The sequence below is a fragment of the Malaya genurostris genome, chromosome 3, assembly GCF_030247185.1.
Source record: "Malaya genurostris strain Urasoe2022 chromosome 3, Malgen_1.1, whole genome shotgun sequence".
Classification (NCBI taxonomy): domain Eukaryota; kingdom Metazoa; phylum Arthropoda; class Insecta; order Diptera; family Culicidae; genus Malaya; species Malaya genurostris.
This window is the reverse complement of record NC_080572.1, coordinates 135197537-135218012: the sequence shown is the minus strand read 5'-3', so window position 1 is coordinate 135218012 and position 20476 is coordinate 135197537. Positions and strand designations below refer to the sequence as shown.

Below are 20476 nucleotides of genomic sequence, written 5' to 3'. Positions count from 1 at the left end.
CTTATGTAAATTGCCTTAAGAAATAAACGTATTTATGGGAACAAAAACTCCGATTAGCAGACTTATTTGAATCTAAGCCCAAGAAAATTGTTAAAAAGGACTGTCAATTTAAGTTTTATTAATTTTTGTATTTGAGGATAACCCTTACTCCCGAACCGGAAATTCAACGAGGATGAAATTCAATAGCATGCTATGAGAACACGAGGTTCATCAATTGAATCTAATGCCGTTTTTCATTGAAAACACTGGTGGCGTGGATTGTTCTGGTTTTGCACTTTCGAGCAGAAATGTAATATTCTGATGGTGTTTCATTGCCATTTCTGCTCGAAAGTGCAAAACCAGAACAACCCACGCCACCAGTGTTTTTCAATGAAAAACGCCATAAGTTTGTAATCTCTACGAAAATCGAGTGAGTTTATTCTTTAAATACACATATACACTCTTTCTTTTTTCTGATCTCGACGAACTGAGTAGAAAAAGTATATTGACCTTGTTTCAAAAGTCAGTTTTCACAGTGACTGCATAGCAGTTTGACACGAGATCCCACATCGAAACATATGTATCCATGTATTTGATTCAATCTGTTTATTAGTTCCAGAATTAATACAAAGGTTAACAAATTAGCATCGAATTAACATCGAATTTTTATTTCACAAAACCAAAAAAATCAAATATACTAACAAATCAATACTAAGCGCACTGCTCATATAGTAAAGAACCTCAAGGGAAAATTCAAAATCGATCGATCGATCGATCGATCGAATAGTTTCGGATTCTTTAAAACGCATTCATTTTGAAATGGTTGCAAATGTCCGACATCATCGTTTCGCGCAACTCATAAAGGTGCTTTTTGTAGTTTTCGTCACTTATCTGATAATGGAAATAACTGGTTACGAACATATTGATTCATTCAAGACTGATTGAGTCTTCATCACTTTCAAATTCAATGTCCTGCAATAAGAATGAATGATTAGTAAAAAAATTTAAGAAATGGTTCTAAGATAGGTACCTCATTGGCCTGACATGTAAGCTTTGTAACTCCAGAAACTTCTTCCAAAATTGTAGAAGAGTTCAGCACATCAATTACAAAGTCATTTCCTTCTTGTTTGAATTTTTCCAAAATACGCTATGAAACAACAGAAGTTTGGTAATGGTTAAGAGCAATATAAACTAGATAGTGTAAGATATATGTATATTATAGGAACCCAGGTTCGTACTAAAAGAGGGGGGATAAGGGGCCCTTGTCACTTCCGAAATCGGAATCACATATATTTTATATACAAATTATAATTCTTTATTTTAAAAAAGGTAGCTGGGTAATGTCAAAAACATAATCGGGTTGACGTAAATACGAATAACATTGGCTTGCCGGAAAAAATAGAAATAGGTCTCCATAATAATACATGTGCTATCCAATATATTCAAAATTTAAACTACAGTTGTTTTACTTGTCAGTAAATTAAAAATTAAAGAATAATATTCCTCATGTAATATGGAATATTAATCTTTACATCTAGAACCTAGAATCGTGACCAATACCATTTGTTCCAATCACTGCATTTTTAATGTCATGTGTTGTGTCTTGTAAACTACCCTGTAATTGTTTCAATAGTCTAATATGATTAATACACGGAACGACCGAAATTAGCTCTGCGCCTAATTCGTATTACTGTTTTTGAATTAGTTGATTTTAACAACAAAATTTCCAAAATAACTATAAAATTAGTTGAAATTGAGAATTTATTTGCTGAAAAAACTCTTATTTTTAGAGAATGTGTTTAGTTGGCGAATATTCTGGACACAAACCAGCAATATCTCAATCCAACACGAAATTCTCATTGACAACTAATTTTGTTTTTAAAATCAGAAAATTTGTTTCTATTTATCTATCACCAGTTTATTAGCCACAAAATTCATGAGAAGTGTCAAAACAAAACAATCCAATAAAAAGCTAAAAGGGACAGTCTTGTTGAAACTGCTTGCAAATTGTTTAGATGTTTTACGCATGTGTTACGATATATCCATATATAAATTTCTAAACCGGTATGTAAAAATGACGTAAACTGTTAGTGGAAAGTGTATTTATTCAGAATTTGTGCGCATTTAAAGCGATTGTGCGTAATAATGTTTTTACGCGGAACAGTGAATTGAGTTTCGAATGTTGCACTCTAATTGTACATGTCAAATGATGTTTTTTGTATCTTCCAACCTTCCGGGCCACGCCGTTCGATGTACTACTTGTATTCGGTTTTTCAGTGAGAGAGTCGATTTCGCGAAGTCGAATGAAGAAAACAGCGATTTAGAAGAAAAATGTTCAAAAAGAAGTTTATGTTTCGCTTATGTCTCTTTCTCCAATACAACATCGTATTTATACCTGCCAATATAGAAAAGACAACCGCGACTGAATTTTTTTTTCGGTAGTAGTGTGCCATCTAGTGGCTAGTAGTCATTACGGTGCGTTATTTCGGCGACAGAGCGCCATATAGCTGCAAATTGCAGAAACCAATTCAACCATTTATGTTGGTTGAAAACAACGTTTTATCTCTCTAATTCAACTAAAAAATTAGTTGAATGGATATGAAGTGTGCCTTAGCTAAGAAATGACAATTGGTGAATTCAACTAAAAAAATAGCCATTTCAATAAATATTTTATTATTATCAAGGAAATTAGAATTAAAAAATCTAAATTAGCAAAAGTAAGATTTTTTTAGTTGTCTCAAAAAATAACTAACTAAAATCAGAAAATCAATTATTTTTTTCGCCAAAATGCTGATATCGGTCTTTCCGTGTGGAATAAAGTCGATATTGCGCTGATTAAAGTCTTCATATATATGAACTTTAACTTCCGATGGAAGCTTAGTCATTATTTCATCAACAACATGCAAAAATTTTTCATATGTGGCTTTTTGGGCATTGTTAGGAGGAAAATATACTGAAATAAAAATATGTGTTTCACCTGCTAAATGAATTCTTACCCATACGTGTTCAAATTCTTTAAATTTCGTAGTGGTTATCATTTCGGCGTCAAATTCTGCTAAAACAGCAATAAGAACACCTTCCCCCGATTTTTTATCAGATGTATGGAGCTCACGATCGTTTCTAAAAACGTTGTATATGTTTCCGAAGACTTCCGTGCTGTTAACGCTATCATTCCAACTAGTTTCGGTTGCTAGAATAATTACATACGAACACCCTAAAATATTTTTATGGATTTCATTAATCTTAAGTGCGCTCTTCATCCGGTTAAAATTTTAACAATATGCTACACGGAACGACCGAAATCAGCATTTTCGCGAAAAATTTAGTTGATTTGCTGATTTTAGTTAGTTATTTTTTGAGACAACTAAAAAAATCTTACTTCTGCTGATTTAGATTTTTTATTCTCATTCCCTCAATAATAATAAAATATTTGTTGAAATGACTATTTTTTTAGTTGAATTCACAAATTAAACGTACTGCCATTTCTTAGCTAAGGCACACTTCATATCCAGTCAACTAATTTTTTAGTTGAATTAAAGAAATATAATGTTGTTTTCAACCAATATGAATGGTTGAATTGGCTTCTGCAATCTGCAGCTATATGGCGCCCTGTCACCGAAACGGTAACACCTTAATGACTACTAGCCACTAGATGGCACACTACTGCCGAAAAAAATTCAGACGCGGTTGTCTTTTCTATATTGGCAGGTATAAATACGATGTTGTGTTGGAGAAAAAGACATAAACGAAACGTAAACATCTTTTTGAATTTTTTTTTCTTCTAAATCACTGTTTTCTTCATTCTCACTGAAAACTTTGAGCACTCGGAAAACAAAAACCGAATACAAATAGTACACCGGACGGCGCAGCTCGGTAGGTTTGAAGATACAAAAAAACTTCATCACAATTAGAGTGAAACATTCGAAATTCACTTCACTGTTCCGCGTAAAAACATTATTACGCACAATCGCTTCAAGTGCGCACAAATTCTGAATAAATACGATTTCCACTAACAGTTTACGACATTTTTACATATCGGTTTAGAAATTTAAATAAAGATATATCGAACACATGCGAAAAACATCAAAACAATGTTCAAGCAGTTTCAATAAGACTGTCCTTTTTAGCTTTTTAATGGATTGTTTTGCTTTGACACTTCTCATGAGTTTTTGGCTAATAAACTTGTTAATAATACCCATTTCAGTTTTGGTTTTTTGTGCTGTCCTTCAGTAATGATGGTGATAGATAAATAGAAACAAATTTTCTGATTTTAATAACAAAACTAGTTGTCAATGAGAATTTCGTGTTGGATTGAAATATTGCTGGTTTGAGTCCAGGATATTCACCAACTAAACACATTCTCTAAAAATAAGAGTTTTTTCAGCAAAGTAAATTATCAATTTTAACTAATTTTATAGTTATTTTGGAAATTTTGTTGTTAAAATCAACTAATTCAAAAACAGTAATACGAATTAGGCGCAGAGCTAATTTCGGTCGTTCCGTGTACGATTTCTGTCGACGTATCAGTTGACGGACATTCAGCAGACATTTGATTCGGCATCGTTAGTTGCAGGTTGTGCTCTCGATAAGGATGAATCGTCGGTCCTCTATGAAAATTAATTGTAGGTCTGTAATTTGTTGGTGGTCCCGAAAATCGATCCTTAGCTGCAGCAAGAAGTATTCTATCGGGTGGAAGATTATTTCGGCTGTTGTTGTAGTTGTTGTTATTATAGTTATTGCATTTATTATTCATGTTGTGACTAATAATGTTATTACGATGTCGTTTTGTAGATGAATGATCCATACCTTTTTGGTGCCTAATAAACGCCACCCAGAATAGTCGGGTTTTTTACAGTTCAATTCGTCATCCAAACTGGGGCATGCGTCAGATGTCGATGATGATGATACAGCAATTTGGATTCCAGCAATGTCCTCTAGAATGTCCAACTCGACCATAGAATTCGGATTGTTACACGGAACGACCGAAATCAGCATTTTCGCGAAAAATTTAGTTGATTTGCTGATTTAAGTTAGTTATTTTTTGAGACAACTAAAAAAATCTTACTTTTGCTAATTTAGATTTTTTATTCTCATTCCCTTAATAATAATAAAATATTTGTTGAAATGACTATTTTTTTAGTTGAATTCACAAATTAAACGTACTGTCATTTCTTAGCTAAGGCACATTTCATTTCCATTCAACTAATTTTTTAGTTGAATTAAAGAAATAAAATGTTGTTTTCAACCAATATGAATGGTTGAATTGGCTTCTGCAATCTGCAGCTATGTGGCGCCCTGTCACCGAAGCGGTAACACCGTAATGACTACTAGCCACTAGATGGCACAGTACTGCCGAAAAATTTTCTGACGCGGTTGTCTTTTCTATATTGGCAGGTATAAATACGATGTTGTATTGGAGAAAAAGACATAAACGAAACATAAACATCTTTTTGAATTTTTTTCTTCTAAATCACTGTTTTCTTCATTTTCACTGAAAACTTTGAGCACTCGGAAAACAAAAACCGAATACAAGTAGTACACCGGAAGGCGTAGCCCGGAATGAGAAGATACAAAAAACATCATTTGACGTGTACAATTAGAGTGCAACATTCGAAACTCACTTCACTGTTTCGCGTAAAAACATTATTACGCACAATCGCTTCAACTGCGCACAAATTCTGAATAAATACACTTTCCAATCTAAATCTAAACACATCTAAACAATTTGCGAGCAGTTTCAACAAGACTGTCCCTTTTAGCTTTTGAATGGATTGTTTTGCTTTGACACTGCTGTCCTTCAGTAATGACGGTGATAGATAAATAGAATCAAAGTTTCTGATTTTAATAACGAAATTAGTTGTCAATGAGAATTTCGTGTTGGATTGAAATATTACTGGTTTGTGTCCAGAATATTCGCCAACTAAACACATTCTCTAAAAATAAGAGTTTTTTTCAGCACAGTAAATTCTAAATTTTAACTAATTTTATAGTTATTTTGGAAATTTTGTTGTTAAAATCAACTAATTCAAAAACAGTAATACGAATTAGGCGCAGAGCTAATTTCGGGCGTTCCGTGCAGACGCTGAAAATGATAGCATTTTACTACCTCTCGTTGGGGAGAATGAAACACTTCATTACTTATTCGACAAAATATCCGGTTTAGGTCTTAATCAAATTAATCATGTAAAAAATCAGCAAAACTGTTATTTAGATTTTTTTACTAATATTAACGATGATTTTTGTGTAATAGAATCACCAACTCCATTGTGGAAAAATGAAGCTTTTCATACAGCAATCGAATTCTCAATATTTATACATCAGATTAATAGACCCGACGACTACGAGTATGAGGAGATTTTCGATTACCACTCAGCAAATTATGATAGTATTAGTCGTAAGCTACGAGAAATAGATTGGCAAGAACTCCTTAGAAACGAAGGAAATGTCGAAATTTCAGTCGATATTTTCTACGCACGGCTGTACGACATAATAAATGAACATGTCCCATTAAAGAAAATTAGGCGACAAAATAATTCAAAGTATCCTATTTGGTATAACGAGCATATTAGAAACCTAAGAAATCGAAAACAAAAAGCTCATAAAAAGAAAAAATAATAGTGACAATTTATCGAATTACATACACATCTGTGACCAACTAAGTTTAGCAATTGATACTGCATTCAAAGAGTATAACTCAAGAACTGAACAGGAAATAAAGTCTTGCCCAAAAAAATTCTTTAGTTATGTTAGAAACAAATTGAAATCAGAAAACTTTCCGTCAAGAATGTATCTACAGGAAAACATTGGTAATAACTCACAAGAAATTTGTAATCTTTTCGCTAAATTTTTTCAACAAATCTACACGAAGTTTTCTGAAGATGACCGCGATCGTGAATATTTTAATTTCTTTCCAGAGTTTACTGAAGATACAAATGTAAATCAAATCGAAGTGCTAGACATAATAGATGCCCTAAACAAATTGGATATCTCTAAAAGTGCCGGACCTGATGGGATTCCACCCATATTTATAAAAAAATTAGCATTAAATCTTGCAACCCCTTTGTTCTGGCTTTTTAATAATTCGCTTCAGTCTGGAGTTTTTCCAGATACGTGGAAAAACTTTTTCCTTATACCAATTTTCAAAAATGGGAAAAAAGCAGACATATGCAACTATAGCGGGATTGCTATTCTTTCTTGCATTCCGAAGCGATCGTTAATGACAAACTATTTAGTCAAATAAAAAATAGAATTACTCACATGCAACATGGATTTTTCAAAGGACGTTCCACTACTACTAATTTGCTTGAGATCGTCCACTATACCCTGGCCGCTATGGACAAGGGAAATTACATTGAAGCTCTTTATACAGATTTCAGCAAAGCTTTCGATCGTGTTGACATACCCATGCTTATGTTCAAATTACAGAAATTGGGAATCTTACCAGGTCTTCTTAATTGGTTGGAATCTTATCTAACAAATCGTCAACAAATTGTAAAATTTAAGGGTAAAAAGTCGAGCCCCATTCACGTCAGTTCCGGGGTCCCCCAGGGATAATAAAATATAATTAATAAAAATTGTAATATACGCAGACGATATAAAACTATTTTTAGAAATAGAGAAAGGTGAGGATACCAAGGTTTATCAAGAAGAAATTCTTTCTTTTTATACATGGTGTAACAAAAGTCTTCTTCAACTTAATGTGAAAAAATGCAGTAGAATAACATTCAGTAAATAACGAAATACACCTTACTTGATACTTCTTCTAGGAAGTCAAACAGTTCAAAAATGCGAAAGAATTAGGGACTTAGGAATAATACTAGATTCGAAAATGACTTTTGTTGACCATTATAATACAATTATAAACAGAGCTAATAACATGCTAGGATTCATAAAACGATTTTGTTACTATTTTCTCGATCCGTATACAATTAAAACATTATACATTGCCTATGTTCGGTCAGTACTAGAATACTGTAGCTTAGTTTGGTCACCTTACTTAATCACATGGGAAGATCGAATAGAATCAGTTCAAAAACAATTTTTGTTATTTGCACTTCGTAAATTAGGTTGGACAAGACTTCCTCTTCCGTCATATAAAGCCCGCTGTATGCTAATAAGTATTCAAACATTAAAAGAACGCAGAGAATTTTCAGTGGTCTCATTTGTAAATGACATTGTCTCGAATCGCATAGATTCCAGTCAACTCCTGTCCAAACTAAATTTTTACATATTATCTCGGCGTTTAAGAAATCGAAATATTTTTCTTACAAACCACCAGCGAACAAACTATGCAAAAAATGGGCCAATAAATCAATTGATGGCTGTATACAACAAGCATTCAGAAGCAGTCGATTTCACTATGTCAAAAAAACAAACTAAAGCAATATTTCAGTTCTATTCGGTAAGCCAATTATTATTATTTAACTCATAATAAATTACACATTATTTAGTGATCTATTTAGAATAGTTTACTAATTTAAGACGATTATTGTATTTATCCTTATGGTCTACTTTTGATTGACGACAAATAAATAAATAAATAAATAAAATAAATAAACTACTATTGTTTGGATCGACAATATATTTTAGAGCAGGCCATTGCAATTGGCTCTTACTGAAGAATCAAAAGCTTTCGTACTTAAAAGTTTTCAAAAAATAAACTACAAATTTGTTGTAAAAAGCCTTGGTGTTACATTCCTGTAGTGGAATTTGACCTTCTGTTTCAACAGACTTCGCAGCCGATTCAGAGTGTACAGAACCAGTGCATGGCTGGTGCTACGATTCTACTGACACTACGAATCCTTCCAGGTCGGGGCTCGAACATGCGACAACTAGTTTGTAAGACCAGCACCCTATGCATTGAACCGCCAACCCGGGACGACAAATTTGTTGTACCTAACCTATATTAACATATTAAAAAGAAATCGTTTCAAGTTCAGAACATACAGTTTCGGAATAGTATCAGAGTGAAATGTATGGTATGATAGTTTTTTTTATTTCTTTATAGATATGATGTGTGTTTATGAAAGGCCTGATCGTGAGTTCAAAAAGCGATTTACTGATAATGAGTTTGGTGTAGTGTGAAGCGTTTGCGATCGATTATGATTTCGAAATGATTCGAAAACTATTAACAGAGATGAGAAAAATTTGCTTATCACATTGGCTTCTTTTGAATCCACAGATAACTTTAGAGTATGTCAAACATGCCGAAGTAGTTTGAAACGTGGGGTTATACCTAGCGAAAACGAATGGTTTTATATATCCCACTCGCCCGCTAGATCTACCTCCACTTGATCCCATAAGTGAGAGACTCATATCACCAAGGATACCTTTTATGCAAATTCGCCGTTTGCGTCACGCAGCAGGTAGTCATTCAATTATGGGACAAATTATTAATATCCCAGTAGAAGCATTCGATTCACAAATCATCCTATTTGAATGGATTCGTTAAAAAAGCTACTGTGAAAAAGTGGCTTATGTATCTTGTTGATACTCCATTATACCGTTGTTATAATGTAGTAATCAATCATGATCAATTAAACCAGTTTGGTGACTCCTCGTCAGTAATGCTTGATTCTGACAACGAGCTTGAATCTATTGATCCTCAAAGTGATTTTGAGCTTTTGATTAGACAACAACAAACGCTCCTTTGGAATGAAGACGAGTGTTTGGAAATTGCGCCCGCTCAGAATAGAATTCCTCTGTCAATAATATATGACGAGCTTGCGGAAGATCATTTCCAGATATTTATTTCGGACATCCACGCACTTTCAGGACTGATCTTCATGTTACACCATTTATGATGGCTACAAGTGAACTCAGGTGCTAGGATGAGCCGAACCGAAACACCTATTGTATATAGCGGCAAAAATTAAGCGACTTCGTGTTTCAGAAGGTTTGCACAGCACTTTTAAGTGCATGGGAACTGCGAATATAACTCGCGAAATGTTGAAGAACCGAGAGTTATTGGAGACTTGCATGGAACGTAATTTATCGTTTCTCAAGTCTATCTCGAATTCAGTTCAATATTGGCAACAACGTAAGCATAATATTTTCGCTATGATTGGACAACTTGGAAGGCCAACAATATTCATGACTGTGAGTGCCAATGAAACTCGATGGCCCGAATTGTTAAAAATTTTATATAGACTATCTGATGGATATACATATCGCTAATTTAAAAAATCCAGTAGAGCAACTGACTGCTTTGCAGCGAGCTACACTCGTTATTGAGGATCCAGTCACTTGTTGATACCTTGCTCAACATATTATCTTCGTCAAGATTTAGCCCCTTTGTCGAATATTATGTGGTCGATTATTTCAAAAGAATAGAGTTTCAGCATCGTGGCAGTCCACATGCACACATTTTGCTGTGGTTGAACAATGATCCTAAAGAAACAATTTCAGAGGACATGTCCGCCACAGTTGAACTTATTAATAGACTTTGTTCCATCAGTTATAACAGCAATCAGGTGCATATACCTGTTACAAACGGAACGAAAAGCGATGTCGATTTAATATCCCATCTTGGGCCACAGATCAAACTAGAATTATTTTGCCAATGCCATCGAATGACTCCCGTCGTAATCGATTGATGAAAACCTGTTTTAATCCACCTAGTGGTGTAATGATGCCTTTCTCATGTACATATAATATTGAGGCATTCTATTTGAAATTTTTCTCTTTGATTTTTGAAAGAAACCAAGAGATTGTTTGTGCATTAAGGGCTGAGGACAGTACCGTAAAGTGGTAGGTTTTTTGCTAATTTCTCGTTTCAAATTAAATTTTCTTGGAAACGGTGCAGAATATAGAAAAACCCACTTGACAATGTCTTCGAAATATAGTTGAGAATATTCTGTGAAATTTTCAGAATGATTCATTGAGTTTAGCGGTCGTGTTGTATTTTTTTTCTGACTGAAGAACTGCTGAAAATTGGAACGCTCGGAAATGCATACCTCTACTTGTTCATCGAATATCTCGGCTTTGAAGGCTTGCACCATAAATCTACCGTGACAAAGTCTAGATAATTTAGTTTAGATGCGATTAGTACATAAAAACATATATGTTATCGCGATAAAAATAAAGTCTTGTATTTTTCTGTGAAACAAAGTCAGTTTCAATGCATCCACCATTTTTTTCTGCTTTGGTTTCCTGATAGCATTCTAAAATCCTTCTTAATCCACCTAGTGGTGTGATAATGCCTTTCTCTTCTTTCATAACAGTCTCATGAAAATATGTTTCATACTTTTATTAAATAATTTTGGACACTAATTTTGACAACAATTGATGCAGATTGATTCGAGTAGTTCACAAAAGCATGCTTCAGTGTTTATGTCACACAGTCAGCATCATTTTTCCAAATTAGTGCTTGACATTTGCGTTGCCTATTTGTAATCAGTGATGCTAATCTAAAAAACGTGATTAATCCACCTAGCAGTGAGATGATACCTTTTTTTTATCAATACGCATGTGTTTTTGCATGGATATTCTTAGGTGTTTTAGTTCTCATGACATTATTTTAACTATCGTCGTTTTAAACGGCAAATTGAGATTTTAATCACTCATTACCCTGTAATGCCGAAACTGCAAAACATATCGAATTTCAATCTTAGCGTGTGACAATCGATTGAACATTCCATGAGATGTCGAAGTAAGTTCCACTTTAGAGTTTTTCGTCATTATTTATGGTACTTCCAGAGCCGGTATTCAGGAATTAGCATAGCCCAAAATGATTCGAATGGCCATAAATTATTACGCCAAACAATTTACTTGAAATTTATAAACTCATCATCTGTAATTCCAGAATCGGATAAAATTCACCAATTTTGTATGGGACCTTAAGTCCTGTAATATTTGTTTTTGAAGTTCGATTTGGTCTTTTTTGAGAAAATAATTGAGCTTTGAGAATCGATTCGATACTGGAACCGGAATTCTAAAATCGGTGTAGCCGAAATCAGTTAAATTCACCTGAGGAGTGTGTAGACATCTTTGAGAAATTGTAGTGCGAATTAAAATTTGGGGATACATTCCGAATCCAAAAACGAATACCGCTCAAACTGAAATAAATTTATTTGGTAATCGACTATCCAAATCTGCAAACCCGATAAACCTGATTAATTTATGTGAAATGGACATTTTTATACTAATCACCCTGCATTTTCTAAACCAGAAGTCGGATCTGACTAAAAAGTAAGAGGTTTTATAGGATTTTAAGACTTCTCATTTGAATCATAGATGATTCTTAGATTTCATTTGAATCTTAGATCGGTTCAGCCATCTACAAGAAAAATTAATTGCATTATTTTAATTTCGTTTCACATATCATCCTGTGGTTCCGCAATCAGAAGTCGGATCCAAACGTAATTCAGGAACCTTGTTTGGGAGTATACGACTTTTCATATGAATCTGAGTTTGTAGAAAACGGTTTAACCATCTCCGAGAAAATTGAGTGAAATTATTTGTCACACACGCATTTGCTGATCTCGACGAACTGAGTCGTATGGTATATGGAAGTCATGTTCTTCCAGCATTTGTTGCTGTAAATAGTTTAAATCAATATAATTATGGAATTACTTCCAACTCGATAATGCTGGTATCATCTGGTATGTATGCCATATTCGAAAGATTATGTTGCCAAAAATGAACCGTGCTAAAATTGGTCCGAGGCAAATTGTCATAAAAAGGATGCTGTACACAGTCTTTTTGGTACTTAGAAACAATTATATGTAACAGTTTAAAAAATCGTGTTTCATGTTGCTCCCAAGCATTGCTTTTTCATACAGTGCTCAAAATTCCTTCCACTGGAATATGGCTTACACAAAAATATCGATATCTCCGTTAAAAATGGACGGATTTTAACAATCTATGGCTTGTTGGATAGGTATTACCGAGCGAAATCTAAATCTGGAAACATATTCTGTTTTTAAGGTCAAATGTGACAGATACTGTCAAAAAACTGAAAATTTTGACATAAAACTTCGTATAACTCAAAAAGTAAACATCCGATCTCAAAACCATTCAATAGCGTTCTGGGTGACGGGGAGACCTTTCATTTGCGACTAGTTTGATCAAAATCGGTCCAGCCATCTCTGAGATCTCGACCTCTTAGTTGACAACACACATACGGACACACACACACATACACACACACACAGACATTTGCTCAGTTCGTCGAGCTGAATCGATTGGTATATGACATTCGGCCCTACGGGCCTCGGAAAATTTTTCGAAAGTTTGAGCGAATTCTATACCTATTTTTTATATATATAAAAAAAGGTAAAACCCTTCTTAGTCCACTTAGTGGAATTTTCATATATCTTTAAAAATTACCATAGGGGGGAGTACATGAAATTTTCGAAATCGAAAAAAAAATTTTGATGCCAAAAGGCTTAGAATTGCATGAAACGTCGAGATTTAGTGTCATCTCTAAAATTTTTTTTTTGAAAAAATCGGCTTTTTGGGACTTAGAAAAAATATGAAATAGTCCCAGAAAATTGATTTTCTCAAAAATTTATTTTTTTAGATGACACTAAATTTCGATGTTTTATGCAGTTTTAAGAGTTTTGGCATCAAAAAAAATTTTCGATTTTGGAAATTTCATGTACTCCCCCCTATGGTGCTTTTTCAAGATCGAAAATTGTCAAACCTTTACCACCGGGCAGCACCCCTTAAGCATGTCCGATTTAGGTCAAATTTTGCATGAAGGCTTTTTTCGAGGTGCTTAAACTTTTGAGCACTAGAACTTTACGAAAATAGAGTTGATCCCAAAATTTTGGCACCCTTATATATATATATAAGAGCGGTAAAAATCAACGTGTTTTGTCGGTTACGTCACTTATACAATCATATAAATGGAACCAAAAGTCACAACCATTTGATCTTCGAACCTGATCAACGGCCCGACAGTAGCTTTCAAACGAGCCCAAGTTTGTTAAAATCGGATCAGCCATCTCTGAGAAAATTGAGCGCGTTCAAATACAACGCTTTTTGTCGGTTACGTCACTTATACAATCATATCTCCGGAACCAAAAGTCACAGCCATTTGACCTTCGAACTTGATCAATGGCCCGACAGTAGCTTTCAAACGAGCCCAAGTTTGTTCAAATCGGTTCAGCCATCTCTGAGAAAATTGAGCGCGTTCAAATATCTTCGAATAGTGCACATACATACACACACACATACATACATACACACACACACACACAGACATTTTCCGATCTCGACGAACTGAGTCGAATGGTATATAACACTATAGGTCTCCGAGGCTCCGTTCGAAAGTCGGTTTTTCCAGCAATTCTAATACCTTTCTATAGAGAAAGGCAATAAGGAAAAAGAAATAAAATGTGCTCGACAAGGCTGCCAAACACAGAGACTCAATCTTTGTGAAAGTTGAATATTTTTTCATTGTTCATTGGAATTAATGTAATGTCCAACTCATACGATAAATTAATGTGATAAAACTTCTCATCAAAATAATAAAATGTATGCTGGCAACCCGGTACAGTTTGCTCATATACGAGAGAGTACAAGAGAAATACGATGCGCAAAGGGAATTGAGCGAGCCACGTGGTCGATTTAAACCTCAACACGTGGCCCTGTGTCCTCAGACCTTAACTAGTATAACATACAGAATAAAACAGTGCTTTGATTGCGTATGTCATCCTTAAGAAAACGAAGTGGTTTCACGATTATATGCACTTTCGGCACCGGAACCCGAGAACCGGTACAATCAAAGTCGGTTCGTACGGCCACCAACTAACATGACACACAAACTCTACTAGTACGCACTCTAAATTACGGTTTGAATGTTTGTTGAATCCGAAAATATTTTAAGTGAAGGTGTACAATATTGAACACTATTCCGTATGGGACCACGAGACCTTTCATTTGAATCTAAGTTTGTGGAAATCGGTCAAACCATCGCTGAGAAAAGTGAGTGAGATCTATTTTGGTATATATGACCACTATTTCCGGTACTTCGGAACCGGATACCGGAAACCCAATAGCCGAAATCGGTTTGTTTAACTGCCCACTGATAATGACTATCGATTTGTGTAGTTTTGAGACCAGTTTGGGAAATTTTTAACGTTTTTTGTTTCGCCGGTTTAAGTGACGGTGTACAATATTGAACACACTTTACCCTATAACTCCGGAACCGGAAGTCGGATCCGGAAGTCGGATCCGGAAGTCGGATCCGGAAGTCGGATCCGGATGAAATTCAGGAATTCCGTATGGGACCACAAGAACTTTCATTTGAATTTAAGTTTGTGGAAATAGGTCAAACCATCGCTGAGAAAAGTGAGTGAGATCCATTTTGGCATATATGACCACTATTTCCGGAACTTCCGGAACCGGATACCGGGAACCAGGATAGCCGGAATCGGTTTGTTTAGTTGCCTACTGATAATGACTATCGATTTGTGTAGTTTTGAGACCAGTTTAGGAAATTTTTTACGTTTTTTGTTTCGCCGGTTTAAGTGACGGTGTACAATATTGAACACACTTTACCCTATAACTCCGGAACCGGAAGTCGGATCCAAATGAAATTCAGGTATTCCATATAAGACCACAAGACCTTTCATTTGAATCTAAGTTTATGGAAATCGGTCAAACCATCGCTGAGAAAAGTGAGTGAGATCCATTTTGGTATATATGACCACTATTTCCGGTACTTCCGGAACCTGGATACCGGGAACCAGGATAGCCGGAATCGATTTGTTTAGTTGCCTACTGATAATGACTATCGATTTGTGTAGCTTTGAGACCAGTTTAGGAAATTTTTATCGTGTTTTGTTTCGCCGGTTTAAGTGACGGTGTACAATATTAAACACACTTTACCCTATAACTCCGGAACCGGAATTCGGATCCGGATGAAATTTAGGAATTCCGTATGGGACCACGAGACCTTTCATTTGAGTCTAAGTTTGTCAAAATCGGTTCATCTATCTCCGAGAAAACCTAGTGAGATTCTTTGACACATACATACACACACATACACACACACACACACACACACACACACACACACACACACACACACACACAGACATTGCTCAGCTCGATGAACTGAGTCGAATGGTATATGATACTTGGTCCTCCGGGCCAATTTTCACTAGTCGGTTTTTCAAGTCATTGCATAACCTTTCTATATGAGAAAGGCAAAAAGGCGAAGGAATGCGCGAAAATTTGAACATAAAAATTTATGCGACATTAGATGAATACCTTTGCGATTGTAATTGTTCATACGATGACTACTTGGATGTAATTCGAGCCTCCACACCAAGATGTATAATTCTTTCGAAACGTTCCATGAAAGAACTTTGGACCAACCCGTATAATCAATGGGTTTCAAACAAATTACTGTCAAACATGGATCTTCAATATATTCTAGATGAATATTCCAGTTTAAATCCGTTAGCGGTGATGTTAGGACCATTTTTCCAGCATAATTCGGAAGCAGCTTGGGAAGTTAAATTTGGGAGAGTACTCCGTGACTGCGGAAAACTATTGTTGTTCTTTCAGTCGTAGACCACGCGGGTCTCTGCTGTATACAGGAGGCGTCTCCATTCAACTCGGTTCATGGCTGTTCGCCGCCAGCCTCGGTAGCAACGAAAGGTCCGCAGGTCGTCCTCAATTTGATCGTACTTCGTCTTTGACACATTGATGTCTAGTCCGATCCGCTTGGCCTCAGCTTTTAGTCCGATGTACGTATCTTCCAGCTTCTCAAAGTTGCGTGCTATAATATCAATATCATCAGCAAAACCAAGTAGCTGGACGGACTTTCTGAAAATCGTGCCACTCGTGTCTATCCTCGCTCTTCTTATCACACCCTCCAAAGCAATGTTGAATAGCAGACACGAAAGGCCATCACCTTGCCGTAGCCCTCTGCGAGTTTCGAAGGGACTCGAGTTTATCCCTGATACTCGAACAACGCACATCACTCGATCCATCGTAGCCTTGACCAATCGTATCAGTTTGTCCGGGAATCCGTAGTCGTGCATGATTTTCCATAGCTGTTCTCGATCGATTGTGTCGTAGGCTGATTTGAAATCGATGAGTAAGTGATGTGTGGGCACATTGTATTCGCGGCACTTTTGCAACACCTGGCGGATGGCGAACACTTGGTCCGTGGTAGCGCGTTTGCCCATAAATCCTGCCTGATATTGTCCCACGAATTCGTTTGCAATCGGTGAAAGTCGACGGCATAAGATTTGGGAGAGTACCTTGTAGGCGGCATTCAGCAGAGTTATCGCGCGGTAATTGCAGCAATCCAGCTTATCGCCCTTTTTGTAGATGGGACACACGATTCCTTCCATCTATTCCTCCGGTAAAATCTCGTCCTCCCAGATTTTGGTAACGACCTACTGCAGTGCTTTCACTAGTGCATTACCATCGTGTTTTAGTAGCTCGCTTGGTAGTTGGTCAACGCCAGCGGCCTTATTATTTTTCAACCGGCTTACCACCTCCTCGACTTCTTGGAGGTCCGGTACCGGCAGTCTATCGTCCTCCGCACGCGTTCCCAAGTTCGTTACCGCGCCGCCACTTTCGTATTCCACCACTTCGCCATTGAGGTGCTCATCAAAATACTGCCGCCACCTCTCGATCACCTCACAGTCGTTCGTGAGAAGATCCCCGTTGGTGTCCTTGCACATATCGGCCTGTGGCACATGGCCTCTGCGCGAACGGTTCACCTTCTCGTAGAACTTCCTTGTGTCATTAGCACGGAACAGCTGTTCCATCGCTTCGCGATCTCGGTCTTCCTGTTGGCGCTTTTTTCTACGGGATACCGAGTTTAGTCTGTTCCGCGCCTGTTTGTATCGCTCCTCGTTTGCTCTTGTCCGGTGTTGCATCTTGCTCGTCCAAGCTGCATTCTTCTCGGCCACTAACTGTTCACATTCGTCGTCGAACCAGTCGTTCCTTACGTTCGGAGCCGCCGTACCTAGTGTTGCTGATGCAGTGCTACCTGTGGCAGAACGGATGTCTCTCCAGCCATCTTCAAGAGTAGCTGCACCAAGCTGCTCTTCCGTTGGTAGTGCTGCTGCGCGTAATCTTGGGCTACTCCAGCATCCCGTAGCCGTGCGATGTTAAACCGCGACGTTCGGTTTCGACGTTGGGTAGCCACCGTCGAAAGTTTTGAGCGCATGCATACAGCAACCGAATCCATATTAGTGGTCCGAATCTATATTCGCACTGCGATAGGTGCGAACATTGTTGATGTCCGAGAAAAATTTTCCGTCGATCAAAACGTGGTCGATTTGGTTTTCGGTCTGTTGGTCAGGTGATCTTCAGGTAGCTTTGTGGATATCCTTGCGGGGAAAGAAGGTGCTCTGACTACCATTCCTCGGGAGGCCGCAAAGTTGACACATCGTTGGCCGTTGTTATTCGATGCGGCATGCAGGCTGTTCGGCCCGATTACCGGTCGGTACATTGCCTCCCTTCCTACCTGAGCATTCATGTCACCGATGACAATTTTTACGTCTCTGCGTGGGCAGCCGTAATACGCTTGTTCCAGCTGCACGTAGAAGGCTTCTTTCTCGTCATCGGGTCTCCCTTCATGTGGGCAGTGCACGTTGATGATGCTGTAATTGAAAAAACGGCCTTTAATTTTCAACTTACACATCCTAGCATTAATCGGCTGCCACGCAATCACTCGCTGGCGCATCTTGCCTAGCACTATAAAGCCAGTTCCCAGCTCGTTCGTTGTGCCACAGCTTTGGTAGAAGGTAGCCGCTCGATGACCGCTTTTCCACACCTTTTGTCCCATCCAACAAAGCTCCTGTAGCGCTACGACGTCGAAGCTGCGAGGATTTAGTTAGTCGTATATTATTCTGTCGCAGCCTGCGAAACCTAGCGACTTGCAATTCCATGTTCCAAGTTTCCAATCGTAGTCGTTATTTCGTCGTGTGGGTCTATGCCGATTGTTCCGGGTTGAATTCTCTCCTATATTATTCGTAATAGATGTTTTACAGGCGGCTTATTAGGCCTACGCCAACCCCCTGTCTTGCCGGAGGATCATCGTGCCTGCTCTGTTTAACGTCCCAACTAGCACTAGGACGATCCCGTTGGTGGGGTTGCCACCTTAGATTTAGCTGGACGGGATACAGTATTTCATACTCAGCCGCTGGATACTAGAACAGACGCTGTTTGAAGCCGCTCCTAACATGGAGTACAGACGCTCTGACATCCTCTAAAGATGACCCCCTTCCCTGTCAGCATACGACCAAGGTCCCAGCGGGTTGGTTATCCGATCTTTGCTATGGTTGCTCGTACCCCAGCCGGCACCGCGGGGAGGAAGGGATAGGAGTTACTGAACAAGAGGCTAAGAGCGGAATACTTGAATTATTATAAGCAAATTGTATTATTACTTGAATTATTATAAGCAAATTGTATAAAAAGTGATAGTGACACGAGATCAAGGAGGAAAAATTATAAAAACGGGGCGTTCTAACGCCACCAAACCATGGCTTTTTTCTTTTAGCAAGAAGAAAAAAAGCAATAGTAAGGAAGGCGAGGTTAGGTCCAACGTGCAGGAACCTATGGGTTTCGGTAACAAAAAGTGGGACGACGACCCGCCTGACAAAAATGACATGGAGCAAGGCGAAAATTCACGAAATAGATAAAACAATGGACAAGTTAAACAACGTGAAAACATAACATACACAAATAGAGACAAAGCACCATATCGGATTTATGAAGAGATGAGGTTAAGATCAAATGTGGAAAACAATGCGAAAATTAATAATTTTTCGCTTGGATCAGCGCTAAGAAAAATAGACGGGATGAAAGGACACATATTAGACATGAAATATTTGGGCAGATTCAAAATAATGGTCATTGTGAACAGTTTCGTCAAAGCAAATGCTCTTGTTGAAGCAATAAATAAAGCAGATGGATTATACAGAGCATACGTTTTCAGCCACGTGGTAAATATATCTGGGAACTTTGCGAAAAATATCTTCGGTATGGACATAAAACAATAAATTGTAAAGGCACTCGCCGCTGTGAACGATGCGGGAATCGTCACGAAGATGAAGATCAGTACAACAGATGTGAAAACCCAATAAAATGTGCAAACTGTCGAATGGAACACAAAACAACAGACCCAATATGCCCCGAGAAAAAAAAGCAAGCAAACATAAACGCAATCCGTTCAAAACAAAACCTCACTTACACAGAAGCGCGAGAGATGTTCTCTATAAGCAATACGAATCCATACGAATTACTAAACGAACTAAATGAGTACCCTACGTTAGAGGAATCATTTGCTGAAGTTACCAAGCACGGCTTTGAACCGCTACATAAACAATGGTCAAATACTAATCTACCTAGACAAGTTATTCGTCCAGCAGTGAATACGTACAAATTGAATATGAAGGAGAGCGAAAAAAATCCAAAAAGACGAAAGGTTGATGAGAGACAAGAGGAAGATCGACGTAATACAAAAAGTTATAACAGAAATGGTGCTGGTCTCAATAACACATATCGAGTAACCGAAAAG

General features: G+C 37.3%; 1 protein-coding gene across 4 annotated transcripts in view; it reads right to left on the bottom strand.

Moving 5' to 3' along the window:
- Positions 1-612: 612 nt before the first annotated feature.
- The window catches only part of LOC131437982 (ubiquitin-like modifier-activating enzyme ATG7), a 205978-nt gene continuing 186114 nt past the window's right edge, over positions 613-20476 (bottom strand). For all 4 annotated transcript variants that reach the window (XM_058607701.1, XM_058607702.1, XM_058607703.1 and 1 more), the window contains 2 exons: positions 1010-1126; positions 613-951 (listed from right to left, as the gene is read on the bottom strand). In XM_058607701.1, coding sequence (XP_058463684.1) covers positions 907-951; positions 1010-1126 — 162 coding nt within the window. In that variant the 3' untranslated portion in view covers positions 613-906. The remainder of the gene's footprint in view (positions 952-1009; positions 1127-20476) is intronic.